This window comes from Myripristis murdjan, chromosome 19 (assembly GCF_902150065.1).
Source record: "Myripristis murdjan chromosome 19, fMyrMur1.1, whole genome shotgun sequence".
Classification (NCBI taxonomy): Eukaryota; Metazoa; Chordata; class Actinopteri; order Holocentriformes; family Holocentridae; genus Myripristis; species Myripristis murdjan.
This window is the reverse complement of record NC_043998.1, coordinates 2,123,384-2,148,777: the sequence shown is the minus strand read 5'-3', so window position 1 is coordinate 2,148,777 and position 25,394 is coordinate 2,123,384. Positions and strand designations below refer to the sequence as shown.

Sequence of the window (25,394 nt, the reverse complement as noted above, 5' to 3'; positions counted from 1 at the left end):
AAAATTCTGATCAGTTCATCTTTGAGTCCGTGCGGATGTTTGTGCCAAATTTGAAGAAATTCCCTCAAGGTGTTCCTGAGATACTGAGTTCACAAGAATGGGACAGACAGATGGATCACCAGGAAACGTAGCGCCTCTGGCCACAGCTGTCACCACCGTGGAGGCATAAGCAGCAAAACTGAAGTGAAACTGTACTGTATGACTAAAATATGCATAAGGAGGGGATTAAATTACCTAGATTGTACCACATGTCCCTGATTTCAAAGCCGATTTGTCTTCTCATGTCTTGGTACCTGAAACACAAACATGGTAAAAAATTTATACTTGAGTTCCCTTGAATTGAGGTACTAGCACCATAAAATATAACAACAAAGACAACAAATGACAACTCGGAAATGCAGCTTCAATGAAATTGCAGTGAAAAATTGCAACTTGTGACTCACCGGGTTGAGGAGTCAAGAGCATAAAAGAACTAAATATTGTTTGGGTTGAAGAAATGCAACCATCTGTATGCCAACAGTAATGCAGGGGTTTAATATAGAGTGTAGGTTTGTGGATGAAGCTGAAGTGATTCATTCCCATCCTGAGTCTTTGTTTAGGTTTCTGGACGGAGGGGAGGATAAGCTGATGAGCTTGTGGAAGTCTGGGTCATGAACCAATCTCTACAGAGCCTAGCAGCTTGGAGCCTATCTCTCTTCCTGTCACACTGTCCCCGGTCATACAAAGGACAAATGGAGAAATGGATAGGACAGAGAAAGAATGAAAGAAGAGAGTAAAACCAAGTGAAAAGTGAGCCAGTGAGCGACTGAAGGAGTGAAAGTGAGTGGGGACAGAGTGTGTAGACAGAGGCAGAGAGTGAGACCAACTCTGTGAAACCGATAACGCTTGAAATTCTATGCAGATGAAAATCTGCTCCTAGGTGAAGAATTTACAGGACAGAATGAACCGTCTAACAGTCCAGACTTCAGACGAAGCGCCTGACTGATGGAGGCGCTCTGACAGCTCCATCTCCTCTTCCTCGCACACTGACTAGATCACTGCGGGGAGCGACGGCACTTTGGTGTGACATTGCAGAAAGGAGCAGAGAGACGGAGCGGCTGAGGAGGCCACTTTGGGGAATTAAGCACTCTCTGAGCGTGCCACCTCTCCTGACCCCTAATTAATATCCATTCAGAGCCTCCTTCACACATTGTGACATTTCAGATCACCCGGCGGCCCTGACGGGATTCTGAAACCCAATCAATTGTTTTGCCAATATTTTACAAAGACACACTAATATATGACGACAGACATGGGAGCATTTAAGAATACTTAATAAAGGAGCTGAGTCACCTCCTTGCACCCTGGCCAGGTCAAAACACTCACTTTGCCATCCTTAGCTGTCAAAGGGAGGGCTGCTGCAAAAGGCTGGGGATCGATTGGACGGCAGAGGTATTGGCAATGTGATAAAATAAATAATTGAATACCCTGGCTTTGTACAGTAGCTGTGAAGCTATGGTAACACAAAAAAGAGAAACGGTGATGCATTATTCCTAACAAAGCCATATTCTAGTATGACTTGCCACATGATTGCTAATCGAGCATTTTCACACCTCTCAAAAACACTTGACTTAAGATGGCTCGAACAGATGCTGTCCCAAAATTATTATTTTGGAGGGTCTTCGGGGACACTTTTTGCCACTTTTCATCCACACGGTAATGTGTGAGAGAGAGCACGTGTGCCACTGAATCTGTCCCCTGTGTCGATGTGTTTGCAAGTGTGTGTAATCATCTGTGTGTGAGTGTGCTACTGTGTGCTAGTGTCAATGCATGGGCTTGTGTCTAGGTGTGGGTGTGTGTGTGGATGACTGATCAGGAAGCATTATGTCCTCGTCTGAGCGGAGACAGATCCAGGGTGCTGGTTTGTCACGCTCCTGCAGGCAGTGAGACAAGCAGCTATGACTGTCAGCTGTCAGGACCTACAACACATACCTGTCAGCGGAGAGAGGGAGAGCTCTTAGAGAGGTTAACTAAGAATAACGACGTGTCTACAAGAGGGACAACGGTGAGCGGGAGTGGATCTGCGAATCTCAATGTATTGCAACAGGGCAGACTGCCAGGACAAAGGGCGAGAGAAGAGCAAAGGAAGGAAGAAAAAAGGAAGGTGACAAGGAGGCCAGGGGGGAGGAGAGAGAGAGACAGAAAACCAGAGAGAAAGAGAGGGACAGACATGTTGAAGGTGAAGGAAGACACGCGAGTGAATCACCTCAAAATGATGCAATGGCCTGAAGGAGCAGCTCAGATATGAGCAAAGCCTGGGGTGATGGGAACTTAGGATATTTACAAAGATTTGAACCTAGGACACTTCCACTCATGGTCACGTGCAAGGGTCCATGTGAAATAACGACATGACTGTGTGTTTATTTATCCAACCCTGCATACGGATCTGTAGTTACATTTGCAGGCCAACCAACTAATGAGCCAGAGCTGCTCCAATTAAACAGGAAAAGCTTGATTAGAATACAGAGATGCATTAATCCTCCTATAGAGTGTGCCAGTCATGTCATGTTTTTGATGTCAGACGTTTTGTTCAACATGTTATGCACAAATGACGACACTTTTTTTGACCTTTGGAAAATGTTAGCCAAAAAAACAGACTAGCTGGTCATGCTCTGCCGATGTCATGTGACCACCAGCCCCCTCCACACATCCACCAGAGTTTTCTTTATTGTTTATTCTGATCCCCATGAGCATCCACCAAGTGGTTACTAGCCTTCCTGGGGTCTCAATAAAAAACACAAACACAAAATTCCCAATGTATAAAATGACAAGAAATAAAACTACTGCAACTGGAACACAACCAACAATTTGAATTTGAATGATTTTAGACTCCCTGAGGTATAGCATCTACTCTCTCTGTAGCTACCTAGCTGTCAAACACTAAAAATCCATAAACACGTGGGGGAAAAGCTTCGCAGAAGTGCAAATGAACACAAGACACAGCTATAGAGCAGGAGACACGTAACATGCAATTATTCCGACAGCTGTTATAACTTCACCATAGCAACTTGTTTGCAAATTATATTTTTGCAACACATTTTGTATTAACATAACAGCTCAAAATCTTGTGGCTGAGATGTTAACAGGTGTAATTCATAATGTACAACAAAACATCTAACTCTCACGGGCTTACGTTAACCATAGACCTTATTTTCTGCTTAAATTAAAAACTCCATTGGAAGAAATGCACTGGAAATTTAGCCAGGGAAACCATGACTCAAAAATGCTCTCTCACTTCCAGGTTTTGGGACTACAAACTGTAACCCTCTATTCAGGCCATGCTGCTCGACAGCATCCCCACCGCTTGGGCGTTAAACGCTTTATGGCCATATTGGCCTGATATCACTCTGTTTTGGCAGTTTGAGGTCAGCAGCTGAGCATGGGAAGAAAACGAGGATCACACAGACATCAGCAACACGCTATAGCTTAACAAACAGCAACAGTAGACATTTTGCGGTGCAGGAGAAAAGCTGATGCGGAGCACTAAGCAGCCATGCACCAAACATCTCTGATTTCAACTCTCTGTTCTCTGCTGCCAGACGAAGGCACAATAATTGGTATGGCAGGCGGGATTGACAGTTCATGCACCAGCACACAGGGAAAAGGGAATGCAGAAAGGAAGAGGGAGAAGGTGAGTGGTGGGTGGAGGCAGAGAGTAAGAGAGGGAGAAACCGAGACAGAGAGAGTGGGTGGGTAGAGGTAGGAAGAGTGGGTGAGAGAATTGACAAGGCCTATAGAATATCCCCTTCTCTTGCTTGAGAAGCTACCTGCTTATATTTGAATGGCGTGCTCAGGAATATCAAATAGACAGCTGGAAAACAGCAAGGTGGAGCTCAGCCCTTTACTGTGCTTACATCATGAATGGTAATTCATCATACACGTGAATCACATAGTAGCAGAAAATGGCAAGTTGTGCACTGTGCCTGAGGCAGAGTGGGGGTGGCTGGGTGGGCAGGTTTACTGTCTCTGACTCTGTGTGGGAGTTTATCAGGGCCTGTAATAAAGCACTGGCCAACAAGGAGTTTAGCTGTCAAACAGGGGCCAGTGTGATATATGCTCTGGTGACACAAGCTCGGCACGTCCTCCAAATGAAGATGAGAGCCAGTATTCTCCACTTCTGCCCAGAAAGCATTTACACATTTGGCTGCGTAACCAGACTCTATTGACTTATGAGAAATACTAATGTAGATGAATTGCTCTTTGTAGATAGAGGCAGCGGATGAAAAGAAAATGAAACTCCGAGCCTATGGTTACGAGAAGGGTTTGGTCGTACAGCAAAATTTCATGAGCAATAAAAGTCCATATTTCAAGGGATTTAAAACCTCAGCTATTATAAAATCTCAATTTGATGTAGAGTGAGGTGAGGAGGGGTATCAAAATCTCACCCCTTTTTGTACTGATGGGACAAGGGAAAATAACAACAAAAAACAACAACAACAAAAAAACATGTACATTAGAAATGCTTTGAAGGGTGTTTGAACAGTTGAAGTCCTGCATGTGAATTCCAGGAGGGGATCGCAGACTTTGCCCAATACCTTGGATCTAAGTACACGATGTGTTCTCCATAACCCCTCCAGTGAATACGAGGCTGTTCGGCCTTGTTCAGGACGGCCAACTGCTGCCGCCTCCAGTGGAGCTACTGGATGCCGGGTATCCCTGTGAACCTCCGTGTGATGAATTATGAAAAGCTTGCTTATGTCAATCAGGGAACCTGGGCTGTGTTTGTGTATTCGGAGGATGGCCAGTGGAGTAAAAGAGAGTGCTAATACTCACTTGTGAAATATCTTGGCTCTTTTGTCACTTGAGAAGTTCTCCAGCTGCAAGGACTCCTGCGTAAGGAAGGCCACAGCCAGGTGGAAGTAGTTATTCCACAGCTGACAGAAAGCAAGAGACAGAGAAAAACAGAGAGTGCAATGAGGTCAGGAGGGTCCTTGATTGTTTAACATACAACAGTTTCATGCAACAACACAGTACAGTGCCACTTTGGCTTGGGATTGAAGCTTTGCAGTTTCATTAAATCAAATGCTTTTGGTGAAGGGAGGGGCTATTTGTGTGTCTGGGAGCTGTACCAATAAAACAATAGGCTGGTGATTTTAGCATTTTAGCTGCTCGCCTCCAGAGCACGTTGTCAATCAGGCAATGCCAGCAGCTAGAGAGAGCACCACCATGGCCATAGATTTTCAGTGCTTTTCCAATCATCTTCCATAAGCAAAAAGGAGAGGAGGGTTCCAACTGCTATCAGACATAAGAACTTTGCTAAATGAATCCATCCATAAAGGCCTTAAAAGCTCAGAGCATTTATGTTATTAGCTATATTAACAATCTTCAATATGTCATGGATTTGAAAAGCAAGCAGAAGAAGCTGTGCTATTCCACAGAGCAGGTTAAAATATTCAGAAATGCAAATCAAATTGCCGGCCATTACACAGTAATTGATGTTCCCTCTCAATAATTTTTATGGTAATGCCTTTCAGTGATCTTTTTTTGTATCCAGAAGGTCCGACAACCCTGCAGCTGGAACATTAAAACAGCCACAATATGACACTGCAGGGATCTAGTGGAGTGGCTACTTGAAAAATGACATCCACTCTGTAGTATATCATTTACTTTCTCCTCACTTTCTCCTTCTGGTGTGCTCTGTCCATTTACTGATTTTTAAGAGGCAGTCCACTAGTCCTCCGAATTCTCTGCCAACCTTTCCTCAAACCTCTTCCTAATAAATCCCATTGATTAGTAGAAAAATCAAACCTTGCTTTCACTGAAAGCAGACTGCCTCTGGGAGGGATGGTATCAGGGCTGTGTTTAAAAAACAGAGCCTTTCATCAGTTCAAGACATACCTGTAGCTCAAAGTTGGTTTGATCCAGGAATTTCTTGTTCAACACTGCTGCATACTGATTAATGGCCCGCAGGAACACTCTGCAAAGATAAGAAGAATTGTGTTTGGATCGCGTCCTCTTGTTGACGAAATAAGCTCATTCCTTAAACTAAGGTATTTTCCTACTATAGTTTCTAATTAGATGGGCTTGGAGCCCACTTTAAGACACAGCTGTGCATTCCTCATTGAAACCCATTAAGAGTCCTTGTTAATTATGTACACCCCGATTTTAATGATCATGCTCCATGCAAACATCCACACACACCGCACTTACACTCAGAGGTAAATGTAGTGTAACAATCTGCAATGGGAATGCTCACAAATGAGTCACATTTGAACTGTTAACATAACAAACCAGTTCATTTGCAGTCCACATTTTTGCATACTGAATTTTAGCACAATGCATTTACAACCAAAAATCCAATAAAGGAACATTAATTTGGACATTTTGCCATCACATATCATCACTGCTACCTCACAGAGGAAAATATATGGGATGAAATTCTTTGCACAGGGTATGGGAGTACACGGTTCTGGTTCATCATTGTTAGAACAGGAATAATAGTTACCTACAAATGAAACAAACCCACTGAGATTAAATTAGGTATGAAGGAAATGAATGCAAATGTGCTTAATACCACTCTGCCACCACTTCATACAGTACAGCTGCTATCCTACATTTTATTGATGATGTCTTACAGATGCCATGATGGCAAATTGACGCACACAATTTAATCAAATGTATTATGTCTTTCTCTCATGCATTCATTCATGCTTTCTTTCTCTGAGTTGTTGATTTATGGTGTCAAACCTTTTCATTTACTTTGTTAAAGTTCACCATAAATCTTGTGCTCTTCTTGGTTCCATTTGTTGAGGAAATTCACTGATGCTGACTGTATACAGAATTTAGAAAAACTTTAGAAAATAGGGTCGCATCAGTGGAGTCAGTCAGTCAGCACAACACACAACTACAAGATTTTAAATCATTATTCTGCAAGTATAATTCAATTACAAAGCAGAACAGTGTTCCTGACATAAACAAATAAATTAATGAATCCATAAATACATATGTAAGGAGGGAGTAATATGCCAGTAATCTACATGAACTTGCTGTTCTGAAAATAAGCATATGAAATTCTCAGAAAAAGCCTCATAAAGACTACAGTTTGCTATCTGTGTCACTGAAAGCAATTTCCAGCAAATGCATTTGACCATTGTTTTGTTTTATTTCCCCTAAATAATATTTATATAGCCGGCCAGACAGCGGGGGGTTGTGTGTGCGGAGTGCTACTTAATATGATACAATAGCTGGGAATTAGGCAAATGCTACTGAATCAAGACCAGAGAAAAGAAAATCCATGTAATATAATACAAATGGGAAATAATGTCTGTCTGTAAGATTAAAGTCACACAAAAATGAGCACACATGAGAAAACTGATACATGAAGACTGACTAAGGAGAGGGGAAACTGCTGCAGTTTTTCCAGCACAAAAACGACAAAGTTTTCAAGCAAGAGGAACTGTTAAATGGTACAATATCCTGACAGCTTGCTTGTACTTTTCATTAGCATACTAAGACAAATCAAGAGCTTAATGAGGAGTAAAGAAAGATGGCTGTGCATGGAGAAAATTTTGACTAATTCAGCATGAATGCTGAAGAGCAGCGGTGTTGTTATTTTGCATCAGAAATGCCACATCTTAAATGGAAAATAAGCCACATATCTTACACAATGCACGCTCTCATTTTCAACTTCATAATTACTAGTCTCTCAATCAACAAGCCTGTTTGTCACAATCAATGTTGTTTAAAAAAAAGATGTCACATTAAACCCTCCTCCTGACAAAAATGATAGACTACATCTTTTGATCAGTGCTTACTGATAACGTGTTATTCAATGTGGTGGTAAAAATAACTCTTGTTTTTTTTACTAACTTTTCAAAGCCAAAGCCAGACAAATAGAGAAACGTAAGTGGTTTGTACTTCCACGCGCAATGAATGGATGACCTTGTGGAGAAGAGCCTGCTCCTAACAGAGCTACAACACAGGGTGAATCTTTCTCTTTGGCAGACTCAAGAACACAAGGGCTGGAGGCCCTCCCGCAAAAAAAAAAAAAAAAAAAAAAAAAAAAAAAGTGCTGTGAGTAGATCTTAATGAGAACACTGGCTGATGGGTTAATCCACTCTGATGTTGCAGAATGAAATGTTAATAACTTAAGTGGCATGAAGCTTTTAGAGGGGAATTATGATTGCTACTTACAGAGTCAGAGGCCCATCCGCTATTTAACTTCATTCCCTGGCGGCAGCAGCCATATGACATTGTGTGTACTCATCTCCAGGAATTACCCGCCAAAAAAACTTTATCATGAGTATAGGGGAGGGCGGGGGGATTGTCTAGCACAGCATATTTTAATAAGCTTTTTCGTCTTATCTAAAACACAATCAGCCCAGGTTCTTGTTGTGGCTTACGTTCTCAATCTCAATCACTATTTATTTCTTTCAGGCGACGGTTTGAACCAAACTCAGAGAAACTGCAACACAAATGCTGAGCAATAAACAAACTAAGACAAATGATGGCCTGAGGCAGTATACAAAGATACATCAGAACGCATGATAACAAATGTCAAGGTGAAACAAGGACAACTGTTATGCCAGTTGAGTGCTCACATCAGTGTTTCATAAGGAGGCAATAAAGCAACATTAAGATGTAAGGCCCATGTAATTGACCTTGGCAGGTGAGCAGACATCCGCCAGGGAGCCCCGAGTGTGCCTCGTCTCTCATCGTGGCCCCAGTTAAACCCTCACTGGTCAGGACAAGGTATCACCATGGGCATCGGCAATTCCCCGCACATCATCTTGGAGGCTCTTGCTTTATGATTCATCTGTGCACAATAAGGCTCCCTGCCACCTGAGCTCACTGGGACGTCTCAATTCCAGTGGAGTACAGAGAGTGCCGGGGTTTCCCTCACTGCCCCAGCTGACTGACCTTGAAGAGGAATAACCACCACTGGCGATGCTGTGGGATCTGGGACATTTTAAAGCAATACAATATTCATGTCCAACATTTATCTCCCTTGCTGACTAGATGCTATCTGGTGCCAAAGTGTGATACATACTAAGAGTCACCTTAGTCATTAGCCGGAAAGGTTAACTGTCGTTGAATACTCCTGGATAAGCCATTAGAGGTCCATTTCTATGGCTCTCTGACCCCGGAGCAGGAGACCCTCCTGCCCACCGGTCCTCTACGCAATCAGACAGCCTATTACCACCATCCGGTCTCCCAGAGCACAGACTCCCCCTCTGCACACCTCACTCAATTTTCTGCAGCTGTGAACATGCCAATATAGTTGATACGCTTAACACTGGACTATTAGTAAAATGTGTTTCCATCCACTGCACCTGTCAGCTGAGAAATATTATTGCTCTATATGGTGTGTCTACCTGGATGACCACAGTCGCTGCTGCTGCCCTATAGCACTGAAATTAGCATAGAAAGACTCCAACAGCTCAGAGATATGGTAAGCACACCACAGTGGGCGTAGGCTAACGCTGTGGTTTCAATACCATCTCAGCAAAATGCACTTACAGGACATTCATTTACACCAGTTTATGTAGGCTGGTTTATAGGCAGTAAATATGAAGGGTCCAGCTTAACACAGTTGAGCATTTCAAATTACCAGGGGGTTGTGATGTCTAGACATCACAGAGACAGTCAACAAGTCGCACTGCTTTTATAGCACGCTGGGTCACCCAGCAGGGTAAGAGATTGCAAAAGATCAATACTCCTCACCACTCCCTACTAAATACGACTCAACAGGCAAAACACAGTTGTAATCAACCATCCCCTCTTGATCTCCCTTTCCAGCAGTAGCAGTCCGTTCCCATACAGCTGCAACTGGTTGATGTTCCGGGCTGATGCATTCTCCTGTGGTCTCTCAATGACTGATCTGCAGTGTAACAGTATTATCAACACACAGGGGACTCTGTGTACTAACCTAAGATGCTTTCCATAAAGCCCTTTATGAGTGCTCTCTTCATGTTGCAGCCCACATGGCAGTGTAAACGCTACCACCTAAAAGCCCATTTCAGCCCAGCAGTCTGCCTGAGCGCAGACACATAATGGGCTCTAACGAACAGACAGGACGGTTCCTCTGTGAGCACATCCTGCCATTAATTAAAGTGAAAACCTTAATGAGGCGGATGAAAATAGAATATACTCTCCCTCACTGTGGGTTCTGGCTAAGATTCTCCAAAAGGTCATTTAAAATGAGATTAAAGGCACTCAAAGCTAATTCCTTGAACTTAAGAAGAGATTTTTTTGGGCTTTAACAGTATGAAACTTGAAAACTGTGGTTCTTAAATAAACATGACATAATACTTATGAATCCTCTACCTGAGCTGTCTATATTTAAGTTGATTCATGGCAATGTAATTACTGCACTGTCTACAGTTAATCACCATATCTCTCTTCGATGAAGAAAAATAATACCTGGAAATGCTTTAAAATGACAGAAAAACAGATTGCATTATGAGAGAGATTCAAGATGGTTTTCAATGGTCAGTATGTACTGTAAATTATACCGGCTGTGGTGTCACTGCTTTTTCAAGCTTGCATTATAAACAAAACCAAATGCCAGAGGGAGGATGCTTGGCTGCCTTGCAACATCTGTGACGGCCAGTCATTATGCTGCAGAGGGAAAACAGGCACACAATGAAAGATGCTGACAAACAACTGCTTTATAACTTCATTACAATTACAAGCAAAATGTTAATGAGCAGGAGATTTAAGCAGCTACTCTAAATGTGATCAAACACTTATCAAACAAATTCAGTGTTTGTCTTCTGCCTCCAGCAAAGACATCAAGCATTTTCAGGGATACCCTAAAAATGAGTAAATCCTGAAAATATCCTGCCCTCTTGTTGCTCTCTATGTTTTTTATGTTCAGTTCAGCCGGGAAATCAAGGTGGCTCTAATCATCTCAAAAAATCTCGGGCTTCCGTAGTTTCTGCTTAGGAAGACAAAAACATAACTTGGAGACACTTTAACTTTTTAATTAGGTGGTGCAAAAACAGCATCCTACTTCCTACACATTTAAGCCGGTGAAATACATTCATATACAAATGGGCATCATTATGATAAATATGCTCCATCAAATTGTCAGTGTCAGAAAAATCACCCCATTACTGCTGATTGATGGGTGTGCTTGTACACATTTCCCAGGGCCACAGCACACACTAGAGAGGATTTGCTTTTTATACCCTTGTTGCGTATTTTTTATTTTTTTTTTCAGCAGCCAACTTCCTGCAGCCTGTGGTGCACAGAATAGTTCTCCTCGGATGATCCGCGAAGCAGACACCTAGCACATATGCAAATGACAAGTTATCAGTGGATCATACTTGCTAATTGAGTTCAGAGAGCATCCCAGATAATGATCACGATCTATTTGCATACTATCGCTGAATAGCTGGCGTATCTGCCTGTGCTCAAAGATAAGGCAAGGTCAAAAACCTTCATTACTGGACCAATTTATTAAATAAGATTACCTTTATTTCAGACGCCTGATCTGATCTTGGAATGATGCATCTGTCAATATATTTGCACTCCAAATCTCACTCCAGTGTGACAACTTCCCTCTATAACACTACTGCATCCTAAACAGGTTTGACTACTCTTTGATACTAAGTCTATCACAGACATTGAGATAAACTATACTATAAGACTTTATAACCAGGCAGCACATGCCAGGTAAGCTGAGTCCTGAAGCCCTAATGACTCCAACCATCAGAGGGTGAGTCTAATTATAGCCGTCCTCTATTATGCCTTTCCATTTACACTGAGGGGAAAATCCCAAATAATGACCTGTGGATATATTCAACTTCAGTCAAAAACACATCGGCTGGTCAGATCAAAAGCCAGACGCAGTATTTGTTTTGTGGAAAGAAATGCCTGTGCAAATGTCATGGTAACCCTGGTAACCATCTTGCACCACAACAAGCGTTAAATCACCTGTTTAGAAGGTGTGCATGGCGGCTGGACTATCAATGGAAAACTGTGGCAAACAGATAAGTGCTGTCTGCTCAAGGTGAGTGAGGAGTGAGGTAATGCAGACTTTGTTTCAATTCGGGCCATTTAGCTAGCAAAGCTCATCTGGGCTTTCAAAATATTCATGGAATCATCTTGGATGTACCAGATGTACAATGGCCTATTCTGAAAATAATATCATGCAATAATCACCAACAAGACACAAGTTTACTGTGCTATGAAATCCAGTGGTTCCCCACCACACTAATGTAAAGATGATAGCAATGCATAAAAAGTGGACAGTGATGATAACTCATTCTACCCTGGCTCTACGACTGAACATGACTTTTGGCCCAGTCAACTGTTTAAGGACAGCTTTACACATCTGAGGTTGTTATATCTCTGATTTTAGATTTCATGAGACAAATAGATTTCCTAAGACAAATACAAGTCCAGTTGCCTACGATTCAATTTGCCCAAAGAGAACGATGACCTGGATAAATGAGAATATCCATAGACATAGATTTCATGAAAATCCTGGCAAATCTGCTGTTGAAATTTTTATTTGTGTTTGTATGCTATGAGAAAGAAATCAAAAGAGCCATTCTGGTTTGTCTTTTGTCTAAAATGATATTGATGATTTGCTTGATGGAATCCAACAGGATTTCTGAATTTTGCTAAGGGTACCTTTACAAACCATTGCATTCAGCCTCTGGCTGAAGTGCCGAATGGATTTCAAAGCCAATAGTATTTTGTGTGCGTGTGCGTGTGTGTGTGTGTGTGTGTGTGTGTGTGTGTGTGGGGGGGTGTGTGTGTGTGTAAATTCGCATGCTACACTTTTACCATTGTTTAGTCTTGTGATTGCTAGACTAAACAATGGTAAAAGTGTGATTGCTGAACGGGCCTTGGTGAAGCTGACAGTCCCCCTATGTAATGACTTGTTTTACAGCACTTTGGTGAAAAATCAATATACAAATATTGATATTATTGCTAGTGGTGGTTGGGGATGTCATAATCAAGTGAAGGACAGAAAATGAGCTGAGCTCTTAAGTAGTTCAGTTTATCTCATATACTCACACTGAGAGAGCTGTTTGACCTCAGCAGCAATTCTCTGCATTCCTGTTTAATAAACTGGAAACTAATGATAACACCAGTAAATCTGTGCATGATTTCACATATATAACATAGATCCAACTGCATGAGACGACAGTGCAAAGGATATAATGTAGAGCTGACCCCTCGGGCCGTTATGTTATGGATATACTTGGAAAAAAGCTGCAATCCTTTGACTTGGCAGCACCAGGCAGTGTGATGCCATTTTCAGAGCTGACGTGTGCTAGCTGCTGCCACCACAAAAAAACAAAGATCTGAGATGTAACAATGACAGCAGAGACTGCTTTTCATCCAGACCAAAAGTTTGAGAGGAGGCGAACAGATTACTAATGAGGTAACACAGGCTGATTTAGTCAAAACTCTAAATATAAGCGAGCAGGAAGCTCCCACTTTCAGGGTGTGCAAAGTTTACAGTGAGCAATGGATGAGATAATGAAGCATGTTCAAACAGTTATGAGCTGAATCACAAAGCACTTAAAGCAGATTCTAACAATCTAAACCCTTAGCACCATTTTTTCCCCCTTTATAGCTTTCCTGTTTGCTGTGAATACACAAGATAACACTGTATAAAAAGATAAAAAGAATGTCTTCATATAGACTTTTTATACACCGACTCAGGCTATATACAATGTCTATAAGTGGGTTTTCTCCGATGATACTGCTAGAAGTACTATATGACGCATGTTTCAAAGTGTTTACTTAGGGTCAAGCCCAAGGCAGAAGTTACAGCACAATTAGTGTACCAGTGATAATTACATGGCTTTGGTATATTACCATCTGGAATGCATGCAGTGGATGCCCTTTTCGTGCATGTTGACAGCACTCTGCATCAGTGCCCTGAATGTGAAATTAAATACACATCAAAGATGCAGGCATTAAACGGGGTAATTTGGTTTGACATATTGTTAATCTAAAGACAGAAGTAACTGGATGATCAAAGTCAAGAGTGTTCCTCAAGTATACCGCCAAAATATGTCAGTTATTAGAAAAGGGAAAAGAAAGAGGCGAGCAACAGTATATTCAAGGGAGTCTCCAGAGACAAGTGCATCTTAATGGAATAATAATAATGCATAATATGATCCTTATTTTATCCCTGCAGGACAAATATCATTTCACATGTCCCCCATTAAACGCAAGGACTTGAACCTGGGTCTTCAAGTTAAACCCACTCACTAAGCCCTCCTGTTGCCCCACTTAATAGTGACTTTGATGAAAAAAAAAAAATAAATAAATAAACAAAATGCATGCTGAGAAAAATCACATCGGATATTACTACTCTATTTAGAGACCAAGTGACAGGATGAGATCACAGCTGCTGAAGTGCAGCCTACCCTCAGGGCAAAAAGGATAAAAACATGTCCGGACACAGACTCACCAACAAGTAGGCACACATTCTCACACACGTAAACACATATGTGACTCAAGTCAAAGCCGTCTATTCTGGTGCTGTGTGTGACATTTACGTTAGAGCTGTGCAGAGATCAGAGAAATGAAAAGTTAATTCAAGGCATCCGACTCCCACTGGCATTCACTCACGCACGCACAGACGCACACACCTGGTAGCACAGGCCTAGCTGTATCACAAACCACATTTCTCCGACACAGTCCTCCTAGGGCTCCGCTGCAAAGCTGTGTCTTAATCCTGTTACTGTAGAATTACCAATCAGAGCTCCAGCATGCAGACACCAAGCACACATGAGAGAGCGCACACACAAGTTTCAGCACATTAGCAAAGCAGCGTAATAAGGAAGCCATGTAAAGGTCAGGCCTTTCCCTGGGACGCAGAGGACCAGAGTGTTGAGGCTGGAACAGCTCTGCTTGTGTGCGTGCTGGAGTAAAAAACATGAGTTTATACTCAGAACTCTGTGTAACCACACCTTTCCTCTTAAATTACTACTTGCAAATCATCCAAACTTAAAAAAAAATGTTCACTTCTTGCAGGTCAAGGTCTTAAAGTAGCTAATTAGTTCAGCGGCTTTCCTTCACTTTTACGCTCATGTCAGGAATTCATCTTGTCAGAGCAGATGTCAGTTCTTTCAAATGGTGGATATGCCACTTTGCAAATAAACTCTTCAATTACTGTATAACTGTCATTACATACTTAGTGCTTGATGAATGAACCAGGTGTAAACCTTGTATCTCCAAAATGTCAACTTTTCAGATATTAAGAGAAACAGCTTTAACTGAATTTCGGAAATTGTACAACGGAGCCTAAAAGGATTTCAAGGGCGTTAACACGGAGGTAACCAAATCAGAGTTGCGAGGTTTTCACCTAAAACCGGCATCCTCTACCTTAAAACGAGGGGATGTCAAATCAAATACTTGCTCTCCGTCTCATAGGTCCACAGGCACTTATTTTTTCTTGGTGGGTGGTGGGTTGTGTGGGTCACTGAGGATCCCGGCTTCATTGGCAGTCTTTTCACTCTCCACGCGTCCTCCTTCCTTCCTGCCTTTAAGACCTGCCCTACAGGTCCTGGATTCGCCAGCCGACCAGCTTCAGAAACCCTCTCCTAATGAGTCAGCGTGGGATTGATGGCATGGGTTACTGAGTTAAAGAGCTGCTTCTTCAGCTCATCTGGGCTTTCATCTTTTCATCTGCCGTGCAGGGCTCTCTGAGAATGTCCCATTCATCTCCCAATGCACTGTTCTTACACATAATTAACAGCTCCACCGGAAACTTTGTTTGAGATTCAAATGAACTGTTTTTGAGAAGGTCATCTGATGTTAACTCAAATGTAATACTTGAAGGTGATCATGTGCGCCAGAAAGGTTGTGATGTGGCAGGAAGAATAGTATTTTGAGGTGGATGTATTATTCATATTAGTCTATCATATTTCATAAAAAGAGGGAGGAACTGAATGTCATACAATGAAAAAAATGTAATAATCTGAGCCAATATGTCCTGCAGAATGAGACTGAGAGCTGTTCAACTTATCTCCATGTGTAGATAACCAAGGGGATTATAACTTCCAGACCCTTAATATGTACATTAACATGTTCAGAGAAATAACTATAATTACAGTGATTATTACACAATCCTTGTACTCCATCTGTTAATTATGTCTTTTGGTTTTTAAGCACAGTTGTTAATGTGTTTAGCCTTAAGACTAAAGAGAACATGCTGCCAATGAATGTTGTGTAAATTAATGATGATGACTGCGCTTAGTATGCGGTGATTCAGCACATCCTGGGCCATAAGGTTGAAGAACACACAGCTCCTGCAAAGTTTGCTACACAAAGCTGTGAGGGAGTATATTTAGCTGACTATACAAAGCAGCCAGCAGCTGTTGTCTTATAAAAAATGTGGTGCAAGGCTTTTCATCCCTGGGAGAAAACTGACAGTGAATAGAGTGCTTAAGCAAATGTCATCTGGTGCTAATTCAGTAAGCACTCTTTAATAATAATCAAGGTTTACATAGAGGGCACTTACACCTCTAAAAAGGCAAGAGCAATAGTTATATTAAGTAGCACGTCTGAATTTCAGTTGTTCTTATTGCCATGGTTAAAGAAGAGCTCGACATGTTTGATACTTAAAGCTCCTTATATTTACAAAAGCATTCAAGTCATTTTGGTGGTTTCACTTTGAAGACCAAGGTGTGCTGATGACAATATCAAAGATGGCTCTTACTTGATGGAAATTCTTGGACACAGTAAGATTAGTCATTTAGTTTTTGCTCAAATGCAAAAATGTTTAATAAACAGGCTCTTTTGGGTTAAAATGAGAAGTGTAGCAGAGTGACACCAACAGAAAAAGTTAAGATCCTCAGGTGTTTGCATTCACACATGCTCCACATAAGAAATAAGTGATCTCAGCCTCAGACAGATCAGTGTCAGCGGCCACACTGATCAAAGTCTTAGTCAACCATGACCTTAGCCAGCAAACTTTACTCACACTTGTTTCATTTTGGAGAACAAGTGAGTCCATTTCTACTTCCAGTTAGCTGTTATTATGAAGACAGAACCAGTTGGCATCAGGTAAATGTCGGTCAGCGGCAGACTGGCCTGATGCTGCTGTCCCTGGGGCAATTACAGGCCATTAAATCAGTTTACAGCCTGGAGGAAGCAAAAGGCAAGGGGTGGACAGAAAGGACGAATAGGAGCTAAGGAGCACCGGTGCCACTGATGCCCATCTCATTAGTGGTGCTATCACAATGTGTGGACATAGAAACATGAAAGAGCCTTCTGCCGGCCCCGTGGGTGGCAGACTGTGTGCTGAATGTGGCATGTGTGGACTGTTCACTGACACAACACTGAGTGAAAGAACTCAAATATGCATAGTGAGACTACCAAATGTGATTACAATCATTAGGATTGGACAAATTTCCATGTCTTGCTAACACATGGCTTGGCTGAGATTTTTAATAGCAATGAAAAAAAAAATAAATAAAGGCACTCACTGCAGAAACTGCAAGAGAGAGCTTATCTTTAGAATCTCAATGGACTTTGGGATAAGGTGTCGGTCCTAGTTTAATGTGACAGCCTCTGAGCTGGGTCACCTTTAAGCCTGCAGAGGCCGGTGTGAACTCAATCAGTCTCCAGCACTCTGGCAATCTAACAGTGCACGCTAACTGAACATGGCACACGTACTCAGCTTCCTCTGCTCTTAGATTATTAATGTAAAAAATATTTGAAGGGAAATGACTAGGTGCGGCATCCTCTCATGGGCTGAACGGATGTGTCACATTGGCTACGGACTACAGGGAGGAGCAAACAACCGATCAAACACACACTGAAGGATGGCAACAAATGGAGTTTTGCTAATTTGTCAGGAAGCTGACACCTGCAGTATTCAAACAGGCACAAGTATAAAGTCTGTGAGATGAGGCAGACTTTGACAGGGCTGTTTTTCATTGAGTTGAACGACGATTTAACTCCCGCAAGTGGCTGAATGCACTGACTGCAATGCAGAATTAATCTCTCTGCCGTCACAAACAAGCACAGGCACACAAAAGCTTCAATTGGGAGAGAATCTGCTGAGGCATGGGAGATGACACGTTGGCCTCTACTCTGTGGCTTTGAGCCAAAAAAATAACAAAAAACATTTTCCGACCCACAAAGCATGATCCAAGGCTTAACTGTTAAGAGTTTAGAGATGCTCATCACAGCCACCAACTTGTATACACTGCTCCAAAAGCTCCAGGATCACAGCGGGTGTGAAGTATTTGAATGAGTACATTAGGCCAGTTTCTGTGTGTGTCTGTGAGTGTCGGCGTGTGTACATGTGCGGCCTGGGAAGGTCAGGGCCACCCAACTGTTTTCATTCCCTGACACGCATTAACACTGCAGCTCAGTCAACAGCAGAACAGATGTGATTTCCACACCTGCAGGGCACAGGGGGGCTCTCATCACAAAGCCACGCAGACGTCTTTTGCAGTCTGAGCCAGGTGGCTAACGATGTTTACAGGAGGATTGTGTGCATTCCAATGGGAACAGGGCTTGTAGCAATCATAAATAGACTGATGACAGCCACCAAACCACAATGAAGAGGTAGCAATGTGATCTCCTCCAGTCAACCATGGAATTGTGATGATAAAAATCCTATTCCTGTTTGGTCGGAGTGGGCAGGGAGTCAAACTGTACACTGCCGCCATAAGATCTGCATGTGCTGTTAGTGACCACTTAGTTACACTGCAGGAGATACTCCTACAGATACTCTGCTGTCAAGGGACACAATCTAGACAATCTGATTGTGCTGTTCTTTGATGTTGACTTAAGATCAAATTTTTCATAGCCAGTTGTGATAAGTAAATTTCATGATGACCACAGATCTTTGAAACCCATTCAAAACAGTAATTTAAAAAAAATAGACAGACGCCAATGGGTAAGGAAGAACTGTTTTTCCAGTGATATCGAAAAACTGACTGGGGGTATGAGGTTTTCATCTGGCAGATGTGAATACTAGCTGTGCCATTGCATAACACAGCACTATATTCTGTTGTATGTCTCTTCTGAAAACATGCAAATGGAAGGAAAGTATCATCATCACACACACAAAAAAAGCTTTCAAATACTTTCCCCGGTTCTTACTTCATCTGACAACTGCACAAAACACAATGGTCCAAAACCACGACTTTTGACTAAACTCCTGCCTGCAAAGCACATTTCATCACTTTTTATTTTTCCAGCAAAAATGGAATCAGGCAAGGTGCACATTAATAAAACAGAAGACCATGGCAGCACAGCAAGCAACAAAGTAAAGAGATGCTGAGACTAAGTTTGGAGATTAGTAGGCAGTATACACCCAAGCATCTATAATTCATGTGATTGTTTGCGGCTGCGCTGGCTGCTCATCTGATTGCTGCACTGCTGAGGCCTTGTGCCGATATTTGCATGGAGAGAAAAACATTAGAAAATGTCCTTACCCACTTCTGACTGCCGTTCCTAAGCAACAACAGTGTGGGGAGATCAAAGCAGTATGGTGTGTGTGTGCGTGTGTGTACGTGTGTGTGTGTGCGTGCGTCCGAGGGAGGCAGTCCAGTGGTGTCGTACTTACTTATTTTGCATCATGTTCATTATGACCCAGTCCGTGGGGTAGACGTTTTTCCCAATGAGATCTTTAAACATGATAAATGTTTCCATTAGGAAATCCTGAAAGAAAAAGAAAAACATTCAAAATGAAAACTGTTATTCTTCCCACTAGCAAGATAACAGCAATCTGAAATGAACTGTTAGGAGTTTATGGCTTGCAGGCAGAATCAGCTTTTAGATTAGTTTTTAGGGTCAAGGTGACTCATATGTTTCCATTTTGCAGGGGCCACCTGAGCACGATAATCCAACATGCTCATAACAGTAACATGTGGTAGGACAAAGAGATTACAAACACCTCGCTTCTCACAAGGAAACAACACATGTGGTATCTCCATAGAAAGGTTATTATGAGCTGTCAGTACATCTTTGTCTGACCTCCAGTTAACTATGTAGGCTCAGTCACAGTACTAACTTCGGTGTCTCTCCACTAACTTTCTCCTGTCTTTTAAAAACAAAATCCCAAAAAGTTGGCAGTCGAGGAATTTAAGGTAATTGTACCGTCATACTTTCTGTAGTTTGGTCTTGATAAGAACTCATCTTGCACAGCTTAATGCCCAAAACGTAAATGTAAATGTAAATGAAAATGTGAATCTATTTCTGGGTGCAATGGTTCACTTCAGGCTGAATCCTTAAGCTTTGAGGTGGCCTGTTCTGAGGAAAACTGCAAAGCAACAAAGTCTTTTTGGGCTGCAGCCAGTTCTGAAATGTTGCTATGGCCCACGCCAGCTTCAGGAAAAATAAATCTGTGAAAAGGCCTAACTTCATCATGGTGATTGCTTACCCTACTACGGGAATCAGGCAAGCTCCCAGAGACATGCCCTGTATATACTGTACTGGTGAAGGTTAGAAAGTTCTATCCCTGGCTGTCCGTCTCCATCTCTTTGGAAAGTCCACGCTCAAAAAAAAAACAAAAACAAAATCCAGTGGCAGTTTCAATAGAAATCAATATAAATAAAAACTGCGGAGAAGATTGCGGAGCGTGTCAGCATACCCAGGATAAATTAAACAAAATGAAAACTGTGACTACTAATCTTAGTCATTTTGTAATTTCTCACTGGGATATTCCTTCATTCATTATTAGACAAAAGCAGTATCTGTCAAAACAAGGCCTCTATCTAGCACTCGATTTTAAAGAGCTTTGCGAGTACAATAACCCAGACCCTTGTCCAACTTTTGAGGCCGAGCAGTCATTTGTTGGGGTAAAAGAAAACAGTGGGATTTCCCCACTTGCCGGGGGAGCGTAGCATTATGCTAATCTGGAGGCAGATACTAGAGAAAAAGCACTCTGAGGGCAGAATTATTCAGAGCTGAAATCCGTAACATCAATCAGATTTATCCCTCCCCCACAACTTGTTAGCCACAGGGTGCGATTTAGTTCCCTTATGAGTTACTATGATCAAGAGCATGCTGTGTATTGCAGCTTATGAGGAAGTTTCCAAGCTCAAACAGAAATTCAATATCAAGCCATGTTGTGGGGAAAAGACTCAAGTGCCTGACAGTAAACATAATGGCGGATCAATCGAGTTAATATCCCATTTCCGCTTAAGACAGTGGGTTAAGATGCAACAAATCAACGCTGAACTGCAGCAGCATTCACCACAAGTGAGACATGGTGAGACGGCCTGAAGTGTCAGTGTTTAATCTAGCCGACACTGTGACAAGGTGTACTCACCACCACGTCGCTCCTCATCTTGCCGAAGGTGCTGATCAGATGAGCGTAGTGATAGTCGTCCATCTGCCTCAGTGTGGCGGTCATGCTGGCCACGAAGCTGCCCTGGAGAGGAGAGAGAAACATTTGAGAAGCGCATTCAATACACAATCAGTGTACATTTAAGCTCAAATTGAAGGCTGAGGACAGAATGAGTCTGTGCCTGTGATTTCGATGGATAGTGACTAGCTGACTTGATTGGATGTGAGGAGTGAAGCGGGTCTGGCCTCCCAGGTTTGAAACAGTAGACACCCGCGCTCAGTGGCTGATCTCATTAACCTACTGCCCTCCACTCCTCAGTTCTTTGTCTCCACTGATTATAATGTGTGCGAGGTCCCTAAAGCTCTGTCTTTAATTCACAGTACTCTATCCTGGCTCTGGTAGGCAAGCTGTGGGTGTGCTGCTGAGAACAGATAAGGGGAGGCAAATGGATGGCACACTGGGTGGAAAGAGGTTGTCGCTGCCAGTCAAGAGTCATGCCAGTGATTTGGCTGATAGCTGCGGAAGTGTCTGTGGGTGGTCGAGGGATGGAATATATTGCAGAGAAGAACTAGGAGCGGAACTGGGAACTACTGATAGGAATGGTGTATTTCGCCAAAACCTGTGGAAACCACAGAACATCTGCACAGAACAGAGCGGACGACACATTACAGAGGAGGATAAACGGCCTCTTCAGAAGGTATGTGCTCAGAAGTTTATACTGTAGAATGCTAACAGCTATGCTTAAGGGATGCAAAATGCACAGGAAAGATGAAGTAAGCAAGGGAGACAAACACTGAGGATGCTGATCATTCATGCAGCTATCACAGGATTCATTATGCACCAACAAGGAAAAGACAAGTAAAAATTAATGTAAAGCATGGACCAAGAATTCCAACAATGTTTTAATTATATCAATTACATCAGAGGCTGCGTTCAACCAAACAAACCATGAAGTGCAAGTGAGGGGGAAAAAAAAGTTCAATTTTATAAAATGAGTGGAAAAATGTCTTCTTCTTCTTTCTTCTCATCACTGTTGCCATGCATTTTTACCTCAACTACATGGCCATATAAAATAGATCAAAGATAAGGAAAAGTAATTAAAACTTTAACTGTATCATCATAAAATGAGTAAGAGTACATCCAAATGGCCAAGTTTGCATTCTGATGAGCCTTTAGATAGATGTAAGTTACAGGTGGCCACCTATCACCATCTTATAGAGCTGGACTGAAACTGACCTTTTCCCTGACCCGGATACATCTTTTACTAATGAGCAAAGGATTCACAAAATCATTAATCTAGGAGTAAAGCCTATAGAGGAAAAAGATATTTAAACAGAAATGTCACAAAAATGTGAGTGTATTTTGTGCTATTAGATATGTGCAAAAAACAAGAGAGGCTTATGTAAGACAACATGTGTTTTACTCACAAAAGGACTAACATGTATTCACACAAATACAGATGTGTGTGTCTTAGATAAAGTTAGGACTCAGAAATTTAGAAGTTGCACAGAGATAATTTTCCATCAGCAAGCACATCAATTCAGCAAATCCCACACTGGGCATCTAAGACATACGGACGTATTTTGTGAAATGTGGGCTCTGCCACAGCAACCCTCCTGTAACAGATATATGAGTCAGCTGCTTCATGGTGGTTAATCCACACAGGGCATTCCGTTTCACTGGTGAATCTCTCCTTGAGCTGTAATTAGGCCTGACCCACCAAACAGAGCAGAGCAGAAACAATGCTCAACACTCACCGCCACAATCCCTCTTCCCCCGCCCGACCCCTCTCTCTCTCTCACTCTCTCTTTCTCTCTCTGTTTCTCTCTCTCTCTCTCTCTTGCTCTCGCTCTTTTGGTATGCATGGCCACTGTGCTTAGCATAGTGGCGCTAACAATAATGGAATGGAATGAATACAGCATAGATAATCATGTGAAATACACCAAAGCAATCACCACCGCAAACATCTATTATTCATGTTGCCTCCACTTTGTCTGTTGTCTTAAGTTATGTGGGGCTGATATTTGCTTCACTTCCCCTGCTGTTTTTGCTGCACAGAAACCAATGTGACTCATGGTATATTAATATTGAAATGTTCTTTTTAAGCACAGAGGCCAAGTCTTTTTCATCTGGGAGGGTATGTTAGGTTATGTGCTGCCCTCGGGTCCTCAGCAGTGCAGCTGGAGAATGCATCCCAATTAAGACTTAAAGCAGGGAGTAGCATGTGTTTAAGAGATTTTTACAATTTCTTCCATTTTTCTAACCAGAGAACAAAGTAGCCAATTACTTGATAGCAAGGTAGATAAACAGAAGAGATGAATGGAGTGAAGCAGTGCAGGGGTATCAGGTTTCTGCGAGTACCGGTGGCTCCCACTGGCTAAAGGGGATTAATGTGTACTTTCCCGGCGGCTTCAACATTATTCAAGGACTTGTTTGAGGATGTCGAGCCCATCCTTCTTCATTCCAGCTCTAATTTGACAGATCCAGGAGTGTGACTGGCAAGAGGGGTGAGCGCTGGCAGATGCAGTTCCCCTCACATTGGCCAGTCGCTGCATTAATAAACGGGGCTAGAACTTCAAAGCGGGCCGCAGTCTTTAGAAGTCATCGTTGCCTCACTTCCCGCACCACACAAACGAGAGTGACTCGATCAGCTGGAGGGTATTCCATGGTCTTTCTTTCTATCTCTTCAGCTGTGAAAGAATCCCCAAGATGAAGAGCTTTGCGTGCAAACTTCATACGTCCTAAGTCCCGATGTGGGACTTGCCATAAGACGATGCTGTGAGATATAATTCATTGTGTGCAGTGTAAAGTAGCGTAAGTCCCTTAAGCTTTACTGCCAACGCTCAATCAAGACTGCCAACAGCACAGTCACACATACGTCATTGTTAGAACTGATTTGATTGCTGTAATGTGTTGCTGCCAGACTTGAATGATTCTTAAGCTTCCAAACATGTAATTGCTGCTTAAGCCACCAGCCTGTTAATGCTGGCAAATCCTGATGGCAAATTAAATAGAGGTGAGGGATCTAGTTCCCATATTCCCCATCTTGATGTGCTTACCGAGGAGGAAATATGGACAGAAAATCACTCCCAGAAAAGGATAAAGACCTTTCAGTGTGCAGCAATTAAGATTTAAATGCGGAACAGGAACACATGCCACGCCAGCTGTTGAGGCATATTGCAAGAATAGAGATATGAGGCATGACGGCTAATGGAAAAGTTCAGGTATGCTACGCCGAGGTGTCCAACTCTAACTAGGTGAGCGCAGAGTAGCACAGTGTGATCGTCTTCGCTGTCATAGAGCCGACTCCACAGGTCTATCAGTGCGACCAGCGGCCGACGGAGTGAACCTGGGAACCCTAAGGGCAGCCTGTCCTCTCATGGCTCATCTCTCCACTTTTATCGCTGTGATGAACCCGATCCTGTTACCATGGCAACGCTCCTTTTTTTGTTAAGAGGACGGGAGGAAATCAAATAAAAACAGACTAGGAAAAGAAGGCTTTGGGGAAAAAGTCTCTCCCTCGCGACTCTCACATGGGCCTATCAATTCTGATTTAGGTGTGGGTGATGGAGACACCTGACACACTCAACAGCTGCAGAGAGGGGTAGCAGAAAAAAAGAGAATAGCTCAGATTCGGCCCACTGTGACTTAAAAAAAAAAAAATAATAAAATAAAGACAAGTCAAGACGCAGAAATGCTGAAAAATAATGTTAGAATTGGTTTCATGTTTTTGTCACAGAATATTTTACGGTTGATTATATACGTCTGTGTATTTCGGTACAGAGCAAATAACCGAGCAATGCTTGCTCTGCATGTCTGCATGTTTGCTTTTCTAGCTGTGCAGCCAGCTTCATTTGAATGAAATTACTGAAGAACAGCATTTTTCTTCATCACTAGCACATCTTGGGATGCATTTTGTCAGAAAACGCAACACTGTACACCAATAAAACAGACGATAAAAAAAATTGCCAAGTGCTTTAGAAAATAAAACATGAAACCAAAAGGATTTTCTCAGGTACTGACAATACAAAAGCTGGACTTCCATTCCAATTTAGTGGTGAGCAATTGTCAGAGTAAATTTCCCTCCTTTATAGACAGATGTGCTTTGATAACATGAGGCACCAAAGGA

General features: G+C 42.3%; 1 protein-coding gene across 2 annotated transcripts in view; it reads right to left on the bottom strand.

The window, feature by feature from the left end:
• dock1 (dedicator of cytokinesis 1) overlaps nt 1-25,394 on the bottom strand; it is a 193,787-nt gene that overhangs the window by 45,771 nt on the left and 122,622 nt on the right. For both annotated transcript variants that reach the window (XM_030077881.1, XM_030077882.1), the window contains 5 exons: nt 21,248-21,349; nt 19,541-19,635; nt 5,878-5,956; nt 4,813-4,913; nt 235-293 (listed from right to left, as the gene is read on the bottom strand). In XM_030077881.1, coding sequence (XP_029933741.1) covers nt 235-293; nt 4,813-4,913; nt 5,878-5,956; nt 19,541-19,635; nt 21,248-21,349 — 436 coding nt within the window. The remainder of the gene's footprint in view (nt 1-234; nt 294-4,812; nt 4,914-5,877; nt 5,957-19,540; nt 19,636-21,247; nt 21,350-25,394) is intronic.